Source organism: Nematolebias whitei, chromosome 11 (genome assembly GCF_014905685.2).
Source record: "Nematolebias whitei isolate Nwh7 chromosome 11, NemWhi1, whole genome shotgun sequence".
NCBI lineage: Eukaryota > Metazoa > Chordata > Actinopteri > Cyprinodontiformes > Rivulidae > Nematolebias > Nematolebias whitei.
The window spans coordinates 45,457,390-45,483,476 of record NC_056508.1 but is presented as its reverse complement, the minus strand read 5'-3'; the positions used below and the strand labels follow the sequence as shown (position 1 = coordinate 45,483,476).

General features: G+C 42.2%; 1 protein-coding gene across 1 annotated transcript in view; it reads right to left on the bottom strand.

Annotated features, from left to right (window-relative positions):
* Positions 1-25,424, bottom strand: part of gata5 (GATA binding protein 5) — a 103,945-nt gene extending 78,521 nt beyond the window's left edge. The window contains exon 1 of the mRNA XM_037684548.1: positions 25,343-25,424. Coding sequence (XP_037540476.1) covers positions 25,343-25,424 — 82 coding nt within the window. The remainder of the gene's footprint in view (positions 1-25,342) is intronic.
* Between the last annotated feature and the right edge of the window lie 663 nt (positions 25,425-26,087).

Here is a 26,087-nt window from a genome sequence, read left to right as displayed (position 1 = left end):
GACAGAAACAGTCACCAGTAAAGGTGGTTTCCCTCCGTGTTGCTTCCTAATCAGAAACCATAACTCCCAGCTCTCCTCTATTTATTGCTCTGGTAATAGGGGACATCATGACAGGTATTAACCCAATTATCATGAGAATTATTGGCCCCTCCATGCTTTAGCTGTGTTCCAGTGTGAAACCGTTGCCACCACCATTCATCCTGCGTACACAACAAACCTCATTAGGGCCCCAAGGAGCCGCCGTTACGGCCTCACTGGATGTTTGCATGGGAGGAAATGAGCTTTATCTTAACAGCTTGTGTTGGGATTAGAGAAATCAAACTTTAATAAGGATGTTTGCGCTTTTAATTATGCGCAAATAAACAAACAGGCGTGTTCGGAGTCGTCATCTTGACCGTTAAACTTAATTATTACTGAGCTTCTGTTCTCAAGGCTGCGTTGATCCTCTGTATTTGTTTGCTGTCTTAAAGGGATGATCTGAGCACTTTGGTACAGTGTCATGTCAAAAGGTAGGAAGAAAGAACTTGTTGTTGGTGCTTATGTTGGAGAAATGGAGTCGGACAGGACTAACAGAGCTGTAGATGTATTTCTTTTTCACTTTTGGCGCCTTGTTTAAAAATTTTTGTTGCATGCTTTGGTATATCTTGCTTTTTTTGGTGATTCGAGACGGTTCTTCTCGTCTTGAGCATTTCATTGCATTGTTGACCTCGTGTTGATCTGGACATGGCAATAAACCTAAACCAGGGTCCAAACGCAGCCCAGACCAAAGTGGATTCTCCTGTTTGAAAACAGCTGCGACCTCAAAAATGTCATAGCGGTTCATGTGAATGCCAACGTAAAAACCTTTACAACACGGTCATTACATGGTTTTTTTGTGAATGTTTCTAAAACATTCACAGTATCGAGATCTGTTTTCTTCTGAACCGTTTTCAGCACGTAACTTGTCCCAAACGTTTTGTGCCATTTCAACAGTTCGTATATCAAAACGTTCATCTCAGTCAGGACGTTCCTGCTATGACAAATTAATACTTGTGCACTTTTTACTCTTTGAAATATTTAGCCTTTTTCTGCCATGTTTTTTCTCACTGAAAGTGATCAGAGCTCTCTTCTGTAGGATTCCAGGGTTTTTCTTGCCCTAATGACTTTCTTGCAGCCACTGAGTGGCGGGGCAGATCCTGATCTTGGCTGACGATAAAACTGGTAACGACCTCTGAGTCATTTCCTTTCTGCTGGACCATTAAGCTATACTGGTAACTAGTGACAGCCCTGCAAACTTGATCTTTGATCAAAGGAAAATGTAACCTTTGTATTTCGTTGTACCTCCTAGTCCTGACCCTCATGAAACATCTTTGATGTCTTCAAGTCTCCTAGTGCCTGCAATGCTAAAATCCTCCATGGATCTAGACCTTGGAAATCTTCAGCCACGACATCGTCAGCCTATGAAACAACATTACCAGGTCAGTCTCTTGAGTTCTGTCCTTCCACTCTCCAACTTCTCACCATTCTCACCAAGAACCACTATCCACCAAGCGGTCCGGTTAGCAGCACGATGAGAGTAACGACCGTGGCAACAGACGATGACTGCCCTCCAGAACTGGGTCTAGCAGACACAGAACATCCAAAGTTTCTCTGCGGAACCAAACTGTTGGGCAAAGTTTTGTCCATGCAGGCAGATGGAGGATCATGGAGATGGCCATCATGACATGCCTGAGCCTGAAGCAGAAAGGGGGCCGGGAACTGAACCACGACGGCACGATGGCCAGGCAGAGACATACAAAACTCCAAAAGTGCATCACAGTCATAGCCGTAGTGTGGGTGTGCAGTGGAGGTGCAAAAGAACTCACAACTAAAACAACATGAACAAAAAAAGAGCAAGTTGAAGTGGAGCTCCCGTCGGTGCTGCCACACTGCGGCGCACGTGACGAGACCCAGAGATGCTACAAACAATTAAATTAGGTGAGCGAAGATACATTACCTGCTTCAGTTTTGGAGAATCTGCTAGCTATTCCCTCGTTGTAAACCAAGTTGTGGACTTGGAGCCAAACGATCGGGGCTTCCTTCACGCCTCTCCGCAGAGTTTGATGCATGCGATGTCGTGTGCAGTGCATGACAATATTAGCATGAAGTGCAACATCATTCTCTTGCACATGAGCGGTGACAAAGTGTAGCATATGGATGAAGGAACAGAGAAAAGAAAGAAGTGCGTGAAGGATCTGACTGTAAGCAGGGGATGGATTTTTAGAAGGGAAAGTCAATTATGGCCCACAAAGCACCTGGTTAAAATATCAAGGTCGCCATACCGTGATAGGCTCAGTGTCAAAGTGCCATTTTTCATTGCTTTGTGTCTCTTCTGGAGGTCAAACCCATTTGGGCTTCATTTATTAACCCTAAAGTGCTGCTGCTGGCAGGAGTGGGGCTCTCAACGCTGAGGTAGCTGCAGAGCAAAGCAGAGGTCGACAATGAGGAGAGACAGTGAGTGCACGTCGGTGCGCCTTTAGGTATATGTGTATGTGTGCGTGTAAGTGATCATCCAGCTAATAATGTTACACTCGCAGACATGATGTGATGGACAGAGGGGACACTGCAGTCCTCAAACTCAATCTGGGCTTATCGTCAATAAACATTAGAGCTCATCAAGGCAAAGTGAGCTACGCTTGTTTTTAACCACAGTAATGATGCAGAGCTTTAGGAGATCAAAAATCAATGGAGTCGTGGTATCTTTACGTTTGCTGTGTTTCACATGACTTCCATGAAATCAAAGGTGAAGGTAACTCTGATGTTCTGTCAGCGTTTTGGGCGTTTCTGCACCCATGAACGTAAACAGTGTTTCTGTCCCTCTGTTGAGGAGCGAAGAGGGTGAATTTGAAATTACCGTCCGTCTTATGAGCAGGATAACCTTAAAATACGCGAGGCGCTGACGCGCATCAGCGCGCCACGGGTTCAGTTTGTTTCCATTGCACTGTAGGAACCACTTGTATAAAAAAATTGCATCACCTGTGGCAACTTAAGACCAGCAGAACTTTGCTGACGGTTCAGCTTTTTTTCCATATGTGACCAACATTAGATCATTTTATGATGGTTTAAACATCTCAAATCTGATTTTTTTTTTTCCTCATCGGAGCCTCTCCAATTTTATATGCTGTCCGAAACTTTTAATTTCCCCCGTGCGATTAATGAAGTATGCGTGCATGGTAAACTGAAACATCTGGTAAACATCTGCAGCGGAACTTTGTCAACGAAATACATAAACAAAACAAAATGCTCTTAAATGTTTGCATTTGGAGCAAGTTTTAAATTGTTATGTTTGTTTTAGTCTTTTAGGTTTATCGTCGAGAGGCACGGTGGATCAGTTGGCAGATCTGTTGCCTCTCAGCGAGGAGGTCGCTGGATCGAATCCCAGCCAGGGACGTTCTGGGTGGAGATTGCACGTTTTCTTGGTGCGTGTGTGTGTTTTTTCTGAGTATTCCAGTTTCCTCCCTCACACCAAAAACATGCATGTCAGGCTGATTAGTAACTAGAGCCCGATCAATATTGGTAGGGCCATATAGAAGTTTGGGGACACGTCGGTATCGGTGATAATTGGCCCATTATGTTCCAGTATAAAAACTTCTATATTTCATTCCTTAAAAATCTGGAACCAGCTGTAATTGTACAATGTATCCAGCAGAGGGCGTATTAAGACTAATTTCAAGTCATGGACATTCACTTAAGTTTCACTTTCACATTTAGCACAGCGGAGTAGGGAGCAGCCAAATACTGTGTAGCATATTTTGCTGAACAGATCATGGTAAGTTTATTGAAACTGATCTGTAAAATAAAAATAAAAAATCAACAATAATAAAGTATTTTCAATCCTCCAACCCGCTACGTGCCTCTCAAGTTAGCAAGCCAACGTTTAGATAACCCAGAATAGGTTATTGCCTTGTAAAACTTTATCCAGAACAATAAATCTAACGTAACGATAAATAAAATATATATCAGCGTTAGTAACGTTATCTTCATTATCTTCAATGAAATGCATTGTTTGTCTGAAATCTTAACTTCTCTGCAAAGAAAAAAATAATGCAGCTGCGGTCAATACTAATTAAATCTTCACCGTATGTGACTGTTGAAACAATGAACAGGTAAAGGTGTTTCTTTAAATTGATATTTTTGTAACGCACTTGATAACATTATGGTGAATAGTGGAGGATAGGAAATGCAGGTTAGGAAGACTGTTTCAATACTTCAAGTGTTAAAACAGGTTTAAAAGTAGCTGTTTACGTTGATTCTTGGGGGTGGACAAAGCTCTAAAACTTTCAGCCATTATATCGGTTATCAGCATTAGCCTGCCCCTTGCACTATCGGTATCGAGGATACCCACAATTTTCATATTGGTCGGTTCTATTGATAACTAAATTGTCCCTGTAGGTGTGAGTGAAAGAGTGAATGGTTGCTTGTCTCGTTTGTCTTCATGTGTCCCTGTGATGGACTGGAGACCTGTCCAGGGTGTCCACCGCCTCTCGTACAGTGTCTGCTGGACATGGACACCAGTGACCTGAAAAGGAAGAAGTGGGAAAAGATAATGGATGATTGGATGTTCATCATCATGTTTGATTCATGTGCAGTTTCTCCTTGTTGTCCTGTGGAAATTGTAAACGCACCCAAAGTGAAAGGCTGTGATTGATCCATGTTGTGTGTGTGTGGCCCCACACTAACACTCCTGCTCATCTGAGTTCTGAAATGAAACAAGTCCATTATATATTTTCTCTTCAAAGGTGATCCAGTGCTGACTCAGGTTCTGAGAAGAAGGAAGTGAATTCTGAAGGACAGTCCACTGACGACGAACCCCCCCACCCCATCACTCTCCCCCCATTGTCTGGAGTGAGGCACTTCAGACATATGAACAGATCATATGATGAGTTTATGAATATTTTAGGAGCTCTGTATGAAAAGAATTGTGTGCAAAATAATTGTACAAAGAGAAATGTTGTTGACCAACCATGGATGATGAAAGGGTTGAGAAATGCTTGTAAAAAAAAAGAATTATTTGTATACATGTTTCTTGAAATTGAGAACACAAGAGGCTGAAGAGAAATATAAGAAGTATAAAAATAAATTAGTAGCGATTATAAGGAAACACAAAAAGGAATATTATAGTGATTTATTAAATAAAAGCAATGGTGTTATGAAAGCTACATGGCGAGTAATAAATAATGTTCTGAAAAGTCATAAAGCAAAAACAGGTATTTCACAATATTTTTTGAAGGATGACAATGAAATCCATGATGGAAATGAAATTGTAAATGGATTCAATCGTCATTTTGTGAACGTTGGATCAAGCCTTGCAGCTAAAATACCAAAAGTAGACAATAATGTGAACCATTCAGTTATAAGTTGTGACAACAGTATTTTTCTTAATGGAACTGACAAAGAAGAAATAATGAATGTAGTAAAAAATCTTACAGATAAGAGATCAAAAGACTGGGTGGACATGGATATGATGTTTGTAAAGGACATAATGAGTTATGTTATCGAGCTGTTTACATATATTTGTAATTTATCATTTTCAAAAGGAATATTTCCAGACAATATGAAAGTAGCTAAGGTAGTTCCTCTCTTTTAAATGGTGATAAATGTGTGTTCAATAATTATAGACCAATATCCTTATTACCACAGTTCTCAAAAATTCTAGAAAAACTGTTTGTGACCAGATTAGATAAATTTATTACTAAACAAAACATTCTAAGTAGCAGTCAGTCTGGGTTTAGAGCAAAAAACTCTACATCAATGGCTCTCATGGAAATAATGGAACAAATAACTACTGCTGTCGATCAAAAACAGTATTGTGTTAGTATTTTTGTTGATTTAAAAAAAGCATTTGATACTATTGACCACACTATTCTCCTTGAAAAATTGAATAAATATGGTATAAGAGGACCAGCATTACACTGGGTATCTAGCTATTTAAAAGATAGGAAACAGTTTGTACAAATAAATGGTGTAAGATCTGACCTGTGCAATATCACTTGTGGAGTTCCTCAAGGCTCTGTACTTGGACCAAAGTTATTTATTTTATATGTGAATGACTTAGTGAATGTATCAGGACTCCTCAAATGTGTCCTTTTTGCAGATGACACCACATTTTTTTGTTTGGGTAAAGATGTAAAACGGATGTTGGAATTGATGAAGACAGAATTTGATAAAATACAAACTTGGTTTAAACTTAATAAATTGTCATTAAATTTAGAGCAAACTAAATACATGATATTCAGTAACAAAAAGAGAACTTTTGATCCATTTAAAATTGAGGGTGTTGAGATTTATAGAGTTAATGAGATTAAATTTTTGGGTGTAATCATTGATGAACAGCTAACATGGAAAAATCACATCAATTCTGTAAGAACAAAAATATCTAAATCTATTGCAGTACTATACAAAGTCAGGGAATTATTAAATGATAAAGCTCTGTACATGTTGTATAACACAATCATTGTTCCACATTTAATCTATTGCATTGATGTTTGGGGGAAAGCATGTAAAACATTTACAAAACCTATTTTTATTTTACAGAAAAGAGCTGTAAGAATCATCACCAGAAAGCATTACAGTCACCCATCAAGCACATTATTTTATCAACTGAAGTTATTGAAGTTTCATGATTTGGTAGATTATAGTATTTTATCAGTTATGTATACGGCTCAAAATAACACATTACCATTAAATATCCAAAGAAATTTTATTAAAAGACAAAGTTGTTACAATCTCAAGGGGATAGAGATATTTGTCAAACCAAAATTCAGAACTAGTCTGAAGGGAAGGTCTACCTCAATCCAAGGAGTTGGATTGTGGAATGGTCTAGAGAGTGATGTGAAAAATGCCAAGTCAATGTGTACATTTAAGAAAAAGATCAAAGCTGAATTGTTAAAAAAGTATATATGAAGTAGCTTAGTGTGTGTTTTGTATTAGAATTAGCAAAATTAGAAAGAGTTATTCATTTTGTTCTGTTACTTGAAGATTATTATGATTGAACTAATTGTTTGAAAAAAGGGGCAGATATAATAAGATTTTTTCTTCTTTCTGCTGCCTTTCATTTTAAATCTTTTGTATCCTTTTTTTTTATATTGTTATGGAATTGTTTTGTACTTTTTTAAAATGAATAAACTATATACCATACCATACCATACTTCAACCCCACCCCTGCCCCCTCAGAAGGAACATCTGAGCAGCAGAGGAATAAAACGTTGATCTAAGTAACAATTCGAGAACCACTGGAGGAACAAGGGGCGGCTGTGGCTGAGTGGTTAGAGCAGTCATTCTCCAGTGGAAGAGTTGGGGGTTCGAATCCACCAGCAGTCACATGCTGAAGTGTCCCTGGGCAATTGACACCGAGCCTCTCATTGCGTCCAATGTGTGTCCCATCGGTGTATGAACGGGTAAACGAGGGCACCGATTGTTGGAAAGCACTTTGATTATCTTGAGAAGATAGAAAGGCGCTATACAAGTACAGCCCATTTGCCATTTACAACGAGAAGCGGAAAAACCAAACAATTTAACACAACTTCAACGCTTTTTACAGGATTAACAACAGTCAAAAGAAAAAAAAGTGTGGGGGCAGGAAAACAACAAGTCGAAGAGAGCAAAGAGAAGACAAAACCATCCAGGAAGACAGATGAGTGTGAAGAAGATAACACGACTAGAAGTGTCGTGTGTGAGCTGGAAATGTTCTGATATTATCCCACCGTCTCCTTCTGACGGCTCTTAGGTGATAAGAGGTGATGGCTGGACGTTAAAGGTGTTTGCTGGAAGGGGAAATGACTGGAAGAGAGTCAGATTAAATGGAGAGTGGATGGTGACATCACTTATGAGATGAAACCAAAGAATAGAACGTCCTTCAGACTGGGGGGCTCTTGTCACACACACTCAAACTTCATTTTTTTTACTGCTTCTGAGAACAACACGGTGACTTTTCTTATTATTTACATGAATGATCATTGAAATGTTTGAATAATTTCACCGTCCTACCCTTTAATGTTTACAGAGAATATTAGTGAGAGATGTATTTCTCTAATGCATTTCTTAAAAGGGATAGTCTGATGTTTTTTAAAGTGTTCTTTGAGTATAAACAATTACTATCTTACCTGCTGCAGATAGCTCTTAGAACAACCTCAGTTTGGAAAAATAAAGTGAACTTCTGATCGTGCTAATGAGCCAACTTAAAAATTTCACAGCAGCTCGTGCAGTCACTTTTTATAATCCCTCACATCGGAAGTGTTGCAGAATGCCCTGGACGTGCTACAGCTAGCTGCTGCTGCACGTTGAAATATGTTTTACCAGATAATATATTAACTTAATGAAATGTCCAGATGTATGTATCCTGTTTTGTTGTTTAGAATGATGTTGTGTTTAAACATGATCCGATTCTGTTTCTGGTATAAATGTAGTTTTCGTTACATGCCTACAACTCCCAGCATTCACGCACCCACCCATTATCGAACACAAGATGGTGAGATATTACTGGTTGAGAGCTGGGTCACATGATAGAGTAGGGCCTCCCATTGGTCGACGGTGGTGACCAATGGGAGGTGGTGATCAGAGCATAATTTAACAACGCGTTTGGTAATAACTACAGACTTCTACATAGTTCATGGTAATGTGAGGTCAGGGTTTGGTCTTGGTCCAGTTTTGATAAGTTGGTAATCAGTGGATTTACGCCGACACCTGATTAACCTTTGGAGTCAACTTGATTCAAGATGGCTGCCACAGCTAATCAACAAATCATTCATTTTTACAGATGTTTATTGCAAACGTATTGCTGATAGCAATATTTTCTAAGTTTGAAAATGACTAAAACTCATCCCAGGATGAGCCGAGGTAAAACACCAGCATGCAAACGAGCGGCAACATCCTTTAAGGACAGCTACGCCTTTAAACTCTTTTTGTCTTCTCATGCAGCTTTTACAGACTAAAGGTTGACATTTTTCCCAGACCTTAGGATGCTGATCAGAATATTCATAGACTATTGATCCTTTCAGCTCCAGAAATGAAGAGCGCCCACCGGTACCTGGTTTTACACACCGGCTCAGTTCCTGTGTCTCCGAAGGACGAGAAGCAGAAAGGTTAAATGAAGAAATGGTTCAGAAAGAAGTTGGTCCCAGGAGTTTATTCCTTCTTTCAGGTGTTTACCAAGCAGACGTCTGGGGGAAGCCAGGTTCTTCAGATGAGACAAAATATGTTTAAAAAGAAATCAAACTATTTCTGTTAGAATTGTATGATTGTTAAAAAAAAAAAAAAAAAACTTAATCTCATTAAGAACAGCTTCTAAACTGAAACACTTTTAAATAAAAAATATAAAAAAGTAAAAATTCACCTTTGAACTGGTTTTCAGTCAACTCCGTCAGAAACTCTAAAAATAATTTTTATTTCCCCCCCGTTTTTAATTGTAAAGTTATAAAAACAATTTAATTGAATATTTACAACATGTGGAAATATGAGGAGTGGTGGTGCAGAGGTTAGAGAAGGTGGGCGTGTGATCGTAAAGTTGCCGGTTCAACTTCCTGAACTGATCTCAAAATGTGGGTGGGAAAGATAAAACACCCACACCTGCCTCCACCCTCATTTGCTCCACTCTGTGCCCTTGAGCAAGGCCTTTAATCCCCACCATCTGCTCCGCCCTAGTCGGCAGCTCTCTGCTCCACAGAGGGCTGTGGTTGCATCAGGATGGACATCCAGTTTTAAAACAATCGCCAAGTCTTGTGTGAGTTAGTTCGCAGTGTTGACCCCTGAAGAAGGGAGCAGCCGAAAGAAGAAAAATAAAAAGACAGGAAAATATCACGATTTGTAAACTGAATAAAAATCACTAAAAACAAATCTGACGGTGTTGACGTAAACCGAAATGACGTTTCTGTCTAAAGAACAAATTCCATTTCTCTCCTTCCCCTCGTCATCCTCCACTCTTCTCTTCTATTCCACATCCTTCATGACCATCTTTCAGTCGTCCTCCACATCCCTTTGAACGTGCATCCTCTGGCACACTGGACATATTATTGAAAAGGGTCACAGATAATCGGTTTTTCATTTGCTTGGTCTCAATAATGATTTTAATTTTATGTGGCATTAATTAAAAACCCTTCAGGGTGGGAGTCAGTGGTCACTGGTTCTGTTCAGAACTTTTATGGACAGATCGGGAGTAAGCTGTTGGGGGAAGAATCAGTTTTGTTGTGTGTTTCCTTGACTGATGAAGCCTTCTGGATCTAAGGTGAAATGTTTCAGCACAAAAAAAAAAAAAAAGCAACTGTCCAGATGACCCGACTGAAAAATGTTGGATTTTATACCTGGATTATTGAACATGGACTTTGTTGTTTTCTGGACAGAGTTTCTCGGTGCAGCTAAGGGGTGGAGGGAATCCGGTTTGGGGGCCTCAGGATCCCATCTCTGGTCCTGCTGGCGTCATCGTGCTGTGATCTCCAGCTCTCAATGTTTGCAGAGGGGTGGAGCGGCTGAGAAGAACATCCATATCTGAGGCCATGCTCCTCTGGTCTGGTAGGGTGAGGCGCTGCCTCTGCTGGAAGAGTTCAGGTATCTCAGGGTTTTGTTCACAACTGAAGAACAAACGGAGTGTGAGGTCAACGGACGCAGATCAACCGTGCAGCTTCTGCAGTATTGCAGAGCAGACTCTGAGCCGGTCCATTGTGGTGAGGAATGTGCTGAGCTACAGGGTGAAGCTCCTGGTTACCAGATTATTGTGAACGCTGGGCAGTCGAAATGAGTTTTCTCAGCTGGACACCCCCCAATAGAGTGAGAAGTTCAGTTCTCCAGGAGATACTTGGAGTAGAGCTGCTGCTCCTCCGGTTGAAGAGGTGCCAGGTGCCTTTCCAGGGAGGTTTTCAGGACATGTCCAACTGGGAGGAGACCCCAGGACACGCTGGAGAGACCCTGTCTTTCAGTTGGCCTGGGAACACCTTGGAGTCCTCCCAGAAGAGCTGGAAGAGGTGGCTGTGGAACGAGATGTCTGGACCTCCCTGCTCGAACATGATTTAGATAAGAGATGACCCCAAGTGGTAGACTGAGAACAATGACAGGAGTAGAAAAACAAGTGTCTTTATTTACAGGTGGCGTTCTCTGGACTGTAAGGGGAAAAATAAGGGACAAGGTGAGTATCAGGAAGAATCTTCAGATAATTGATCAGATTATGGAGTTTGCTCTTAACTGAAATGTCTCTTGTAGTTGGAGCTAGAGGGGAGAGAGCTGAGGTCCTACTAGGTTTCCTTTGTTGTAGAAGAGGCTAGTACTGATGGAGAGAGAAGCAGGCTGTCTGAGGATGACGATGGTTCTTCAGGGTGTAGGCTTTTGGGTACTCGTGGGACACGATCAGAACGTGGCGAAGTCACAAGAAGCAAGGAGGCTTTGGAAGGTTTGACAAGTTCAAGACTTGGAAGTTACAGCAGGAGATCAAACAAAGCTTTTAGAATCAAAATGTCTGGAGACAGTTTAGTGGCCGTCCATTATCTTCAGGTATGATGATGTCCCAGCGCTGGAGGAGTGTCTGGCAGAGGCTTTTATACCCGGCAGTAGTCCTTGAAATCAGATGCAGGTGTGGAGAACATGAGTGTAGCTGGCCAAACCTAGAACTCACATGTTCCAGCTGCTGCCCCTGAGACCTGACTCTGGAACAAGAGGAAGATGATGGATGAATGAATGAATGGATGGATGGTTCATGAGTTATTTTACTAACAGGAAAAACACAGCCATGTTGTTTCAGCAATAATAATGAGGACTCAGGCTGTTAGTGTCCTACAGAGTTAGAAGAACATTTCATCATCTACACGTTTCTGTACTCGGCAAGCCTTTTCATCAAATATAAACCAACTGTATTGACATTCAGTATCATGGAATACATTTTACATTGAATGCACCTTCAGTCTCAGTGGAGTTGCGGTTGGTAAAGATCTTGCATGAAGGTGTTGGCAATTCAAGCTTTTTCTGTTCAAATGTACACAAAGAAACTTTAAAAAACAGACCTCGAGGTTAACCATGATAAACACGGCACTAAAAATGTCATTTTGTCACGATGAATTTTTAAAAACTCTGCAATTACAGTATTGTCAGGAGTGCTGTGCTTCTCTAACCTGGTCGTTTTTTCTCTGTTCCACCCGAACACCTCCTCGCTTCACTCCCATCCGCCCTCAACAGCCTGAACATCCTGCAGACGGCATCAAGCCCATTTCCACGTGAGTTTCCCTGAACATGTTGCTGTAGGACCAAGGTTTTCCCCATTTGAGCAGCTCATAAAATCATCATGGACAGATTTTTTTCTAACCATAAAGCAGCTGCAGGGAGCCTCCAGCGCTCAGAGTGGGAGTGGATCTGTGCACAAGGGGTGGTGTTCTTAACGCACAGTTGTGTGAACGGCTGTATTGTCGATTTATGAATATTAATTGAGCTTTGACACTATTACAGCCTGAAATGCATGCTGAAAGATGGCATCTTTCCCAAATCATCTACACGGCAGTAAAAACGTAAATTGGAGTGCTGCACCATTTTCTTTTTATGTGATTTATGCACTTTATCATGACTGAAAATAAAATCTGAGGATCAACACATCATTAACACGTCTGCTGCCAAACTGCGCATGTCCGTAAATTTATTCTTGTGCGACTCAAACGCACGATGCAAAACCTTTTCGTTCCTGTTAACTTTATTAAACAAAGTTTTGGCATAAAAAGAAGCTCGCTCAGAAAAAGTGTACACTCTCCTTACGGTTTCTCTTGGAAAAACATTTTGTCCGCAGTTTTCCTTCCATCAGTCCTCTCCTGTTTATTGTCCCCCATCGTTCAATGAAGAGGTGGAGTTGGAAAAAGCAGAACTCTGTCCGTCCATCCGTCTGTGCGTGTTGTGAGCATGATAGTTTGAACATGTTTGGCTGCATCGAGGTGTAAAATGTCACCATCAAAAATTGGGTTGCCATGTCAAAATCTGAGACGACTGCCATCATTCATCCTCTTTTACCCGCGTCTTCCTTTTCAGGTTTCAGGGGTAACTGGTGCCCATATCCAGCCATCACTGTGTGAGAGGCAGGGGACACCCTGAACAGGTCTCCAGTCCATCACAGGGACACACGGAGACAAACAACCATTCACTCTCTCTCTCTCACCTAGGGGCATTTTAGTTACCAGTCAGTCCAGCATGCATGTTTTTGGTCTGTGGGTGGAAACCGGAGTATCCGGAGAAAACCCAAGCAAGTACGAGAAGAACATGCAAACTCCACCCAGAAAGACCCCAGGTCCAACCGGGGATTGAACACAGGACCTTCTTGCTGTGAGGCAACAGTGCTAACCGCTGAGCTGTCATACGATATACTATACGTATAAACACGTGGTCTTCTTGTAGAGGTTGATCTTGTAAAACTTCACAAATAAAGAATGTGCCGACTTCCAGGCTGTTGTGTCGCTCCATCTAGCATCAAAATCCAAGATGTCTACCACTATATATTTATATGCCACCAATGGAAACCCCATGGCCTGGTGGTGGATAAAATTTCTCCCTCAACTTGTCAGGATTCATCACTCTGAGTTGCCTCAGACCAGCACAACTAAAAAAAAACTCCCCTGTTCTTCTCCACAGTGTAACTTCTACCCAGTTGAACATCTTGCACCAAAAACATTTAGGTTTACCTGCGTTCACTGTTCAATTCCAGTCCAGAAAAACACTCATCGACACCCACAAACACTACACCAAGGAGGAGCTACACACCAAAATGGAAGTTGGATCATGATAGCACCAAATTAACAAGAGTTTAATTTCATAATCGTCACATGAAACCTTCATCCATAATTTTCACATAATTCATCAGGTAAACATCTCAAAGCAGCAGCAACTTTGAAAAGAACAAATGCAGTAAGAACTGAACTGTAACCTCACGTTTGTTTGGGTTAAAGACCATTAAGACAAAGTTTGGTCTCATCAGCGTCTCGTTCCTTAGCTGGAGTCGTGACGTTGAATCAGGACGACGCCTACAAGGTGGTCACCTTCATCTTTGACAGACGTTTAAGAAGTCTATCTGCCCAACAGGCGTGAAATGTGAAAGGAAGATGTTCGGGGACACAAAAGGCAGAGGACTCAAATTACACCCCTCACTGCTCCAGTACCTATCACCTCTTAGTACCGCCGCGGCGCTCCCAGACACAAAAATGCTTTTGAACCATCGTTTAATCCCGGCTAATGAAATAGAATTCCTCTTCCTCTTTGCGGTTTAAGAGGGCTTAACAATAATTGAATGGTTAGTTCTACTCTGCATAATTTTCTTATGCTAAAAAGGGGCGGGTGGGGGTTAAAAAAATGATACGTGAATTAAATGTGAGCTTACAGAAAGGAAACTGGCCTTGAGCCCACAAAATGATCTTTAAAGGGGGGTGGGGTCCGTTCAATTCCTGGCTGTACCACCCCTTTGCTGACCTTTCTGAAATGGACTTTAATGCATAAAGTGGAATAAAGTCGAATTAATCACTTGTTGGGACGAGGTCACGGACGCAGGTGCAACACAGATGACTGTGTGTCCCCTTCGCTGTGTAAGTATGCTTTATGTGGGGGGGTCAGGACTAACCCCTGAACAGCTCCTCCCCTTGAAAACCACACGCCCATAGATGTAGTTTGAATCTAACAAAAAGGTGAATACACTCACACACACCCCAACAGCTCATCCGTTTAATCTCAACGGGGGTTTAATTCGTTCCAAAGGTCACGGCTGCAGCCGCCGTCAACAGCAAACTGCTTTCCACAAGTTATTTCACCGGTTTTACTGTGCAAAAGTCTTGAGTCGCCCTCAGCTCGTTATGTTTTGTTCCCAGGGATCCGGATTTTTGAGGAATCTCCAGAGGTGGTTTGGATCAACATGACTTCCAAAGATCAACATTTTATTACCGTGTTCCAATGATCCATCCTGAATACAACATCCATCTGTCCATCATCCATCCATCCAGTCATCCATCCATACAGTCATACGTCCGTCCATCTATCCATCATCCATCCATCCGTACAGTCATACGTCCATCCATCTATCCATCCATCCATCCTATAGTCATCCGTTCATATAGTCATCCGTCCATCCATCCCTCATACAGTCATCCGTCCATCCGTCTTTATAGTCGTCCATCCATCCATCCATCCCTCATACAGTCATCCGTCCATCCGTCTGTATAGTCATCCGTCCATCCATCCATCCATCCATCCATCCGTCCAGCCAGTCATCTGTCCATCCATCCATCCATCCATCCGTCCAGCCAGTCATCTGTCCATCCATCCATCCATCATCTTTACCCGCTTCTTCCTTTTTGGGTCATGGGTGTCACTGGTGCCCATATCCAGCCATCGCTGTACGAGAAACGGGGAACGCCCTGGACAGGTCTCCAGTCCATCACAGGGACAAACAAAACAACCATTCACTCTCTCACTCACACCTAGGGACAATTTAGAGTTACCAGTCAGTCTAACATGCATGTTTGTGGTCTGAGGAAACTGGAGTACCTGGAGAAAACTCGCATGCATGTAGAGAACATGCAAACTCCACCCAGAAAGACCTCGGGCCAGGATTTGAACCGGCAACCTTGTCACTAGAGGCAACAGCTCTAGCAACTTCACCACCGTGCCGCCTGAATAAAATACTGGTTTATAAAATGTGCAGATCATGGCATTCTGGTTTTTGATGCTGCACAACATCTCAGCCTTTATAGATACGAGGTTTGTAACGTTGTTAGCAAAATGTAATTATTAGAGTACGCATGTAAGTCACTATGGATAATCGAGTTCGCTTGAATAATGCAACAGTAAATACAAAAGCTTCAGCTGCTCGGAGACAGAGCAGTGGGTTTTACGCAGTGTAGTGGTGAGTGAGTGATGGTTTCAGTCTTCAGCTGAAAACTTCAAGCAGCTGATTGAAGGTGAACCTGCAGGTCCATCGTCTCTCAGAGCTGCTGAAGCCTCGAGGTTAAACACGAGCAGAGGGCTCACCGCTGCAGCTCATGGAGGTCTGTTGCTCTGAGGCAACCAAAGCTGGACTCGACCCAACGGCAGCTGAGCAGCAGAAAGTCATAACGTTTCAAATAATGTGTGTGGGTGTGTGTGTGTGTGTGTGGGGGGGGGGTTACACAATGCTCTCAGAGGAAGGGAGCTGCTTGGCTGCGAATGTGAGCAACGGAGAAATGAAAGGTGAGCCGGTGAGTGTGAAAGAAAGAAGAAGCGCAAGTCGTAAAGAATAAACCACTGAGCTGAACGAGCAAAGGGCCGAGAGAAAAAAATAGGTAGAAGAGATAATTATAATCATTTCATGATAAAATGTGCCACGAAGGCCACCTTTCACGAGTTTATTTTAATGATGGCCACGAGATGAGTAAAGAATGACTCTCAGCAACTACCACATCAGCTCCACCTCAAGATTTGTACCTTAGAGGAAGGTATAGTAGTTTTTTTTGAGCTGGCAAAATTAGATTAACTGTAGCATCCTTCTCGATTTGACTCCAAACGTCCATCAGTTCTAACTTTAACAAATCTTTTCTGCAAAGCACACCAGTGAAAACATGTAGCTCCGCCTTCTGCAGCGGGCGATTAAAAAAATAAAAATATCTAGAATAATTGTGTTTTGTACAGAAATGCTGTGTGAATGCTCAAATGGCTTTGATGAAAAGGCTGAAAATGATTTGTTAAAGCTGACAAGAACAAAAAAATAAAAAGGAGCAATATTCTTTAAAGAAGCAAAAATGCTAGATAAAGTGCCTGCACAAAGAATCACATAAGTTAGAAACTAAAATTAGTAAAATGTGTTGTACTTTGAAAATGTACAAAAAAAAAACAAAAAAAAAGTAGCTTATATGTATCTTCAGCTAATAGCTAAAAGTGAAACTAGCCTAAGGCCAAAAAAAGAGGCAATTAGCAGAAACAGATTGCAACGAGAACGGTTTTTAAATTATTTGAATAGAGCGGCAGCACGGTGGTTCTGTTTGTAGAGTTGCTGCCTTTCTGTGAGAAGACTGCTGGTTCAAATCTCAGCCTTTCTCAGTGGAGTTTGCATGTTCTCTCCGTGCATGCGTGGGTTTTCTCTGGGTACTCCGGTGCACAGACCAAAAACATGCATGTTAGGCTGATTGGTAACTTTAAATTGTCCCTAGGTGAGAGTGAGAGAGTGAATGTTGTTTGTCTCTGTGTCCCCAGGATGGATTGGGGACCTGTCAAGGGTGTCCCCGCCTCTCGCACAGTGATGGCCGTATACAGGCACCAGTGACCCCCACAATCCTAAAAGGAAGAAGCTGGTAAAGGTAATGGATGGATGGATTGAATAGATCTATATTTTTATCTGAAAATATTCATAAATAAATTAAATACTTTGAACAACATAGAAGCTACACAAAGAAAGTCACAGCAGCAATTTCCTGAAGGTTTTGATACATGAATGTCTGAAATACCACAACATTTGCAGAAGTATTTTACAACAAACGTACTGGAAAATCAAAGACAATGCACACAATGAAAGGAACAGCGCAGGGAGAGGAGTGGGGAGGGCAGCAGCGACCTCACTGCAGTGCCTGTACGTGTATACATGACATTGTTAGGATGTGCTGCATGCATGCCGCATACGGGTGTGAGTGCACACATGTGACTCTGCAGTTGTGCATTGCAGTAGTGCGGTCATATAAAACAAAGGTCGGGAAGCAGGAGACAAATGTGTGTTTCAAGCTGTGTGCGTACGAGGCTGTAATCCAGCAGTGGTGTGAGTGCAGTCAGGCAGGAAACCAGAGCTGCACTCCTCCCCGCCCGCCTGCCGCCGCACATCAGCACCGCCCTCACCATGAGATGTGACAGCTCACAACTGTTGGGATGCCGGCTAAAATAGGCCCCGTACGGCTGTTACAAGGCCCCGGTGGCAGAGCTCTGTTCACAGCTGCTGACAGAATCACATTTCAGGTCCAGCTGCAGACACGGGGGCGAAGAGATGAGGCAGCAGACTGGAAGGAACAGACAAGAAGGAATGGTTGTTTCTTTGGAGTTACCTGAGGCGCCATTTTACTACGACAGTGACCCGCCCTATTATGACGACCAACTCCAAAGCTCCCTCGCTCAGCTTCAGGGGAGGCTGACATTCGTGGATGTGGGAGGAGCCTAAAGTCCTCCCACATCTGGACCTGTATGTGTGTTCTATTTTTGTTTATTCCTTTTCAGATATTTTTTTCCTTTGTGTTCAGTTTGTTTTCTGTCTCAGTGCTTTAGTCATTCCTCAGTAGTTTTCCTCGTATGGATCTTGCTCCTCAGTCTTGCCCCGCCCACGCACACCTGTTCCCTGTTGTCATTAAGTCAGCTGTCTCAACTCACTTCATCAACCCCTGCCTATTTAGTCCCTTTAGTCAAACCTTAGCTGCAGTCTGTCATTGTGGTTCTGGCTCTTTTCCATGTTTTTGTGTTGCTTATTACTTTGTTGTTTTGCTGCCATTAGAGCTGTCATTTCTAAGCCAGCCCTGAAGCCCGGCTGAGAAATGAATTATGTGCTGGATGGGTGGGCTGAGTCTGTGCCTGGCTTTTGATTGCATCAGCGGACGTGCGCGGCTGACCATCAAATTAAAATGGCAACATGGCTTGCCATACTTCACCAGCTGCACGCGGCCATTTGACCGGGAGCTGACCGGCCTTGAAAGAGGTAAAATATAGTTAAGTAAAACTTCAGATGGGACTACCAGTACTGCCAGGAAGCGATCCATCGACCAAATGGACGTTCAGCTGTTCCACTCAGTGGACGCACGCTGCTAAAAACCCAAACAGGTGAGATCCCAAAGCAGACATGTCAGAGCAGAGTCCGTGTCTGAATAATGCAGAATGCAGGTTTAATGCGCTTTGATGGCCATGAAATTAGAATAAACACCCCCTCAGCTCCGATCTTCTGCCCCTTTTACTCAGTCACACGTCCGCCGACCGTTAATAACTCTATAAGCAGTCAAAGCTTAATTAAAAATGTATTTTTTTTTTAGCCTCAGACCTGTAATTACTGATTTTGTCGGGTGGGGTTCGGAAATGATAGCTACGGGCTGGGACCGGGTTATGTCCGATTTTTTGGGCCCTAATTGTTAAGGTCTGTGGGTGATGTCAAAGGCGAACGGTTTGAAGCAAGGAACTAAACAACTTGAGGTAAAAAAACAATTATATTTATTGGTTCAGGTGTAGTTGGTAAACACAAACTCAGGATGGATCCACTGTGGGAATAGAGAGGAGATTGGTGGTGAACGACAAATCCACTTGAGAGGAGATTTTGGAAATGCTGATAGTAATCCAAAAATAAGCTTACTTGTCGTTGTTGTTCCAGGAGCATGAGAACAGGAGACAGGATCCGAATCCAATAATCCACGGTGGGATTAGGTGAGTATATCAATGAGTGTATTTACAAAAATCACCAAGGGAGCCGGGGTGGAGGTGAGGAGAAACCAGGAACCAGGTGAGGCACACAGGAGTAAAGGTGGAGTAGGAGAAACGCTGCTGTCATGCAGGGAGACCGATGAGGAGCTTGAAGTCAGCCAGCCAGTAGACACAGGAACATGGAGCTTGGTAGAACTTTGCTCTGGCACTGATCTGGAGTGAAGCTCCAGCTTAAATAGCTCCTTCACCTGGTCCAGGTAATGAGCAGCAGCTGTGGAGAGATAATTAGAAAAACACAAACAACAGAGAAGGGAGGGTTAGAGGAGCCAACCTCTACACTAATACAACTCTAGCTGCGATCCCTCCACTTTACTTGCTTCTTCCTTTTCGGGTCACATGGGTCACTGGTGCTCATATCCAGCAATCACTGTGCGAGAGGTGAGGGACACCCTGGACAGGTCTCCAGTCCTCACAGGGACACAGAGACAAACAACCATTCACTCTCTCACACACCTAGGGACAATTTAGAGTTACCAATCAGCTGTTTTTGGTCTTTGGGAGGAAACTGGAGTAGCCGGAGAAAACCCACAAATTCACAGAGAAAAAATACAAACTCCACCCATAAAGGCCCCCGGACGGGATTTGAATCGGAGTGACCTGCTCGCTGAGAGGCAACGAGCAAACGTTAACACTACAGTTGACAAGCACCCATCTTCCATTGCTTATTCGTAGTCAAGTTACAGATGTATCATGTCCAGGAGAGACACCCAGACATCCCTCTCCCTAGTGACCTTTTGCAGGTCCTCCTAATGGACCAGAGACATTCCCAGGCCAGAGAAGATACGTAATCCCCTCAGCAAGTTCTTGGTGTTCCCCAGTGTTCCTTACCAGTGGGAAATGCCCTGATAACCTCTAAAGGGAGGCATTTTAAGATGAACCATCTCAACTGGCTCCTTTCAAAGTGAAGGAGCAGCGGCTGTACCCTGAGCTTCCCCGGATGATGGAGTTCTTCATTCTGGCTCTAAAGCTGAGCTCAGCCACCCTACAAAGGAAGCTCATTTTGGCCATTTGTGTCCAGGATCTCATTCTTTTGGTCATGATCCAAACTGCATGACCACAGGTGAGAGTTGGGACATAGACAAGTAAATTGGGAGCTTTACCTTTTCGCTCACATCCTTCCTTACCATGACTGACCGAAGCAACGCCCTCATTACTGATGACGAGGCCCCAATCCATCAATTCATCTCCTGCTCCACCCTCCCATCTCTCAGGAACAAGATGCCCAGATGATAAAACTCCTCTACCTGCGGCAGCGCACAACAAGCATACAACATTGTAAAGAAAACTCATTTTAAATGAGGAAATGTGTGAAAGCTACACAGCAGCAACCGTATGTTTACATTTAAAAGGTTCCATATCTATCAATCGGTTACTGAGAGAATTATGTGCAAAAGTTGCCCGAGATAAAAAAAGAGACAAAAATAGCCTTTTATCCACACCGTTTGACCTTTGAACTATAAACCCCGATCAGAGAGCTCGCCCAAACTGGAGTCCAGAAATCTAGCTGTATCTCTTGGGATCTCTGTCCGGTCTAAGTCCACGCTGAAAGTTTCAGAGCCTTTATTACTCTCATATATCCAGCTCCTTCATGGACACCAAATGTTGCTGATTCTACCTCTGCAGTCTCAGACGTTCCATGGCCTTTCATTAAAAAGCTCAGCAGTGTCCTCTGCAGACGGAGGTCCTGACACTGAGTTATGCTCCAATTAAGCCGTACCGTATATCCACAGTGGCATTGTCTTACTTTATCACACTAGGTTGACTTCACTTTGCTTACTGGGAACTTTTTTTTTTTTTTTTACCTTTTCACTGCAAATGACAAAAATTAAACTACATTGTTAATCACATCTTGGCAGAAGAGATTAGTTTCTTTTGTTGCTAAGCGTAAAGTCACATGTTCTACTGTGGTAAGAGACAGATGACAAGAAGAAAAGCCTAATATTTGCAGTGGCTTTGTTTTAACTTGAGAAACAAGGATAGCCACGTGTTCAGCCTATGTCTGGCAAATTAAATTTAATTTTACTGTAAGGAATTCTATCTATCTATCTATCTATCTATCTATCTATCTATCTATCTATCTATCTATCTATCTATCTATCTATCTATCTATCTATCTATCTATCTATTTACTACTTGTACTATTCCTACTTTGCAGTTTTTCATTTATTGCGGTGCTTCAGGGTACAGATCCCCCGCGATAAACGAGGGACTACTGTATACACACAAACACACACACATACACATTTTGCATATTCGGCTGCTCCCATCTGTGGGGGTTGCTACAGTAATCAAATTCCCATGAGAAATTTGGCAATTGCTTTACTCCAGATGCCCTTCTCGATGCAACCCCGGCTCAAACCTACAACCTCCGGATCACAAGACTGTGGCACTGAGCTACCGTGGCCCTTTTAAAGAAACTGGAAAAATCTGCATAATTTTTTTTCCTGAATTAGCAATACATGTGTCTTCAAGACTTTTTCCAACCCTTAAAGCTTAAAGAGAACCAACTATCCAATTCACCACTCTGTATTGTACATGGAGCAGAGAAAGCAAAAGGTGAGAGCTGTTATAGACGTCTATGTTACAGGTAAAGGCTACAAGATCGTCTCCGTGCAGCTTCATGGTCCTCTGACCACAGCTGCCAGTATTTTAATAAAGTAGATGATTCATGGGACTGTAGCCAACCTCCCAGGATGTGGACGCAAGAAGAAATTGTAGAAGAAAAGAGCCTGTTTAGCCTTCAAACCATTCTAATTGAACTTTTTGGTCATTTTGACCCATATTGGAGTCCATGCAAGAAAACCTCAGTCTCCACTTTAATGTCAGAAAACACCAAAACTATTTGTTTTTGAAGCCGTCTCTGAACATGTCAAGTCTACAGAGCTGTGTGAACTGTCAGGTCCTAGTGCAATAAACTCTCAGCTCAGAGTAAAAAGTTTTGTTTTTTCCACCTTTTATCTCCTCTATGGTTTCCATACGTTAAGTCTAAACTAAAGAGTTGGGAAACCAGCTTAAAGTCTGATTCGTCATTTTATGGTTGGAAAATTCATGTCTGTAATGGGTGCAGAGGTACTGTTTGGACAGGTGTTTAACGACAACAGTATTTTTCTTACATAGATAACATTTTGGGCTGTGTAGCTTTTTATAAAAATTGAGCACAAACATAAGGTGACCCCTCATAAAACAAGTGGGACAAATCGTATAGTGAAAAAAATAAATCAAGACCTATATTCACATTAGAGCTCAAAATTGATCTCCCCCTTTTTTTTTTAAATCAAACCTGCTCACTCATCTCTTCACTTCTACCTTTTTACCCTCTCCTATTCAAGCAGTAAGGTTATCTATAATGAATGAGATGTGTGGGAGAGACACCGCACATATTAATAAAGCCTTCGTTTCTTTGCACAGCAGTAAAAGAACAGAGCCTGCAGTCACAGACCACAGGCCCATTTCTTTAAAGGCAGAAGTTACCTTATATAAGATTAAACCAAATGAAGGGGGTGTCATATTAGGTACATAAAGCAGCATCAAGAACCAGCTGGTTTCAAACATGTGCAGCCTTTTATCAAAAATAAAACAGGAGTTACTCCAGAACAGTCATGTTTTAAAGCCGCACTTGATTTTCAGGTCAATCCCTTCATGTCCAGCGATTGTAAGAAGGGAGAGAAAATAAAATTGATGTATGTTTTAACTTCAAACTAGTTAAGGTTAAAACAATTTACCATACCACTTTATTTATAAAGCACTTAAAACAGCGACAAGGCCAACCAAAGTTCTGATGGTAAATTAAAGCATCAGTAGACCCAGACTTTTTCATATGTGGGTCAAAACTATCAAGATGAAAGGACTCGGGGGGGGGGGGGGGGGGGTGTCAATTTAGTTCTAAATTGTTGTATCAGAACATTAAAACCTCAAACTTTAAACCTATTATAAAATATATTTACTTTATTTAATGTGTTGATCTATTGTTTTTGTTTTCTTGTGCTTGGAAAGTTCATTTTAGTCTACTTTCAGAAATAAAAGCGTAACTGATGTTTAAAAAAAGGGGCTTGATCACCCATTTGGACCATGGAGGACTCAAAAGTGTAAATGGAGTTCTGACAAATCACAGCTGGTAGTCAAACAGTTTCATAGAAGGTTTGAAGGGGCACTAAAAATGTTGATCAACTTGTATGTAGATGATATCACTTTATATTATTTCAAAAGGTTCAGTTTCCAGTCTAACTGAAAATAGTTACTACATTTAGCCAAAGTTTCATGAATGATTCACCAAAAGTCTACTACTTGGTAGAATTGCGAAAAGGTTTGTGGTGTTTGTATATCACGAAACAGAAAAAAATAAATAAAAGGAAAAGCATTAAGGTGTGAACAAGAACGACAGGATAACAGGCACCATGAAAGGTCTGATAATCTGGCCAGGAGTCAGAGTGAGAATGGATCTTAAATAGTGAGGGGAACAGGTGTAGAGCATGAGCGCTGATGAAGCAGTGAGTGCAGAGGGGGTGTGGCAGAGTGACTGAGCAGAAAACACGAATGAAGGGCTGTGAGCGAGGCAAGGGACAGAGGATGTGATCCTGACAGAATCTGTTTTATCTGAGTGTTTTGTCTTATTTCGTTAGATTCTTCGGTTATTTTATGTGTGTTTCCTTTTCTTCTCCAGTGTTTCCACCCTCATGTTGTCAGCTCCTGCTTCACCTGTTCCCAACCCCGATCCCCCCAGGTGTTCATCGTTGTCTCATCAGTGTCCCTTAAGTTCAGCATCTCTGTCTCCACTTGGTCTGTGGATTGTGCTTCCCAGCCCTCATGCTCTGCTCCTCCATGGTCCTTATTGTAAGTTTTGTTGCCACGACAGCTTTTGTTTTGTTTTTACTTAAATAAAAAGTTGTTCTTTATTTTACCCTCGATTTCCCCGTGTCTGCACCTGGGTTCAACTCCCAACGCAGAGCTTGATATCCACGAGGTTTTCATTGGACTTCTTGCTTTTCATGTTACTTTTTTCTCATGTTTATGTGATTTTATTTTTTCCCGTTTTTGTTTTAACCAACTTTTAAAGTCTGTCAGTAAAGTTTGTTATTTTTAATGTGCACTAGGGATAAAGCTGACGCTGACATTGTACAGCACACTAAAAGATTTTGTCCGTACCACTGACTTTTTCTCTCGTTCTCTTCTTTCCATTCATTTTGTCTGTTCGCTGTTTCCTTGGGGTGCGTCATGACAGCGTGCACAGATGGGAGGATCTGAGCCGCTCTCTGGATGGCCAGTCTATAAAAAGGTCAAAGGTTGTTAATGAAAGTTGTCCCCCCCATGATACTGTCCCACTGCTAAACCCTGGTGTTTAAAGCTGTCAAGTGAGAAGCCAAAACACCCCTGCCTCGGGATGACCAGATTATTCCCGATAATGCTGTGTGTGTGTGTTTCCTGCAGCTTCTGCCAAGGCTGGACTTGTTAGATTCATTGTGTACAAGTTTTGTGACAATAAGAAATTATTTAAAGACAAACACAGAGTGTGTTTGAACTGGAAACATCACGAACGGTGCAGCTCGGGTCTGAGATGGTTCTGGAGCTCCGTGCTCATAAATCAAACACGACTAGAGAAAATGCAACAAACTCATGGACTAAAGGTGGTTTTTACCGTTTCAGACCTTCTGTGTCTTTTACTTTTTCTCCTGTTAATCCTTCTTTTTTTAATATATATGAACATGTTCACTATTTTTCCTTCTTTTTCCATTTTCATCACACTGGATTATCCTTCCTCGTCCTCTAACCCTCCTCTACTTTTCTTTCATTTCAATCATCCACCTCCTTTCGCCCATTTTTTTTTCCTGCTGTAGCATCAATCCATCTCTACACAGACCTGCAATTTCTGATATCTGGATTTACCCTGCCCCCCCTCCCTCAGGCTTGTCGTTCTTACTCACCTGCAACACCACCACCACCACCACCCCCCGCCTCAAATCGTCCTCCTGCTCCTGCAGCACACCACTTTCAACATCCATTACTCTCCTCCCTCACATTTGAGCTGAGATGTAAAACATTTTTGTCTGTCCGGTACGCATCCATCTCCTGCTCGAGTGCCAAGCTGCTCTGGAGGATTCACCGAGGCCCAGAGTCCACTCCATATCTGGTCCTGAAAGAAAGCAGTTTGAAATGGACCCGGACTGAGGATGCATTCAACGAACACAATGTGGGTGGAATGTTGGGAAGCTTTTAAACATTATTTATTTTTTAAGTTTGGACATTTCCAGTGAGGAATCATGAAAAGCTGACTGAAGTGAGAGGCTCAGGTCCTGCAGGTAACATGCTGCCACCCAGCCAGCCCTGCAGTCGCTCTTTGTGGGGGTCGCTGCAGTGAACACACGGGTGAATAGTGTTAGGGTGAAATAATTGACCTTACGTACTCTGAGCGTTGCAAATTTCACATCTTTGCTTAAAACTTAGGTGATAACAGTTGGAGCCAAGCTTGTCTTTCTGTTAGCAAAATATCTTCAGAAACCAATGGGCAAACTTGATTGAAATTCACACAAAGCATCTGGTGTACATCAGTAGGAAACTAGAGGAATTGTATTTCCTGCAAAAAATGCAGTGTGAATGCTTATTGCAGAAGAACGTTTTGAAAAACAGCTGAACATAGCTAAAAACATGTTGAAATGTTGAAAAGG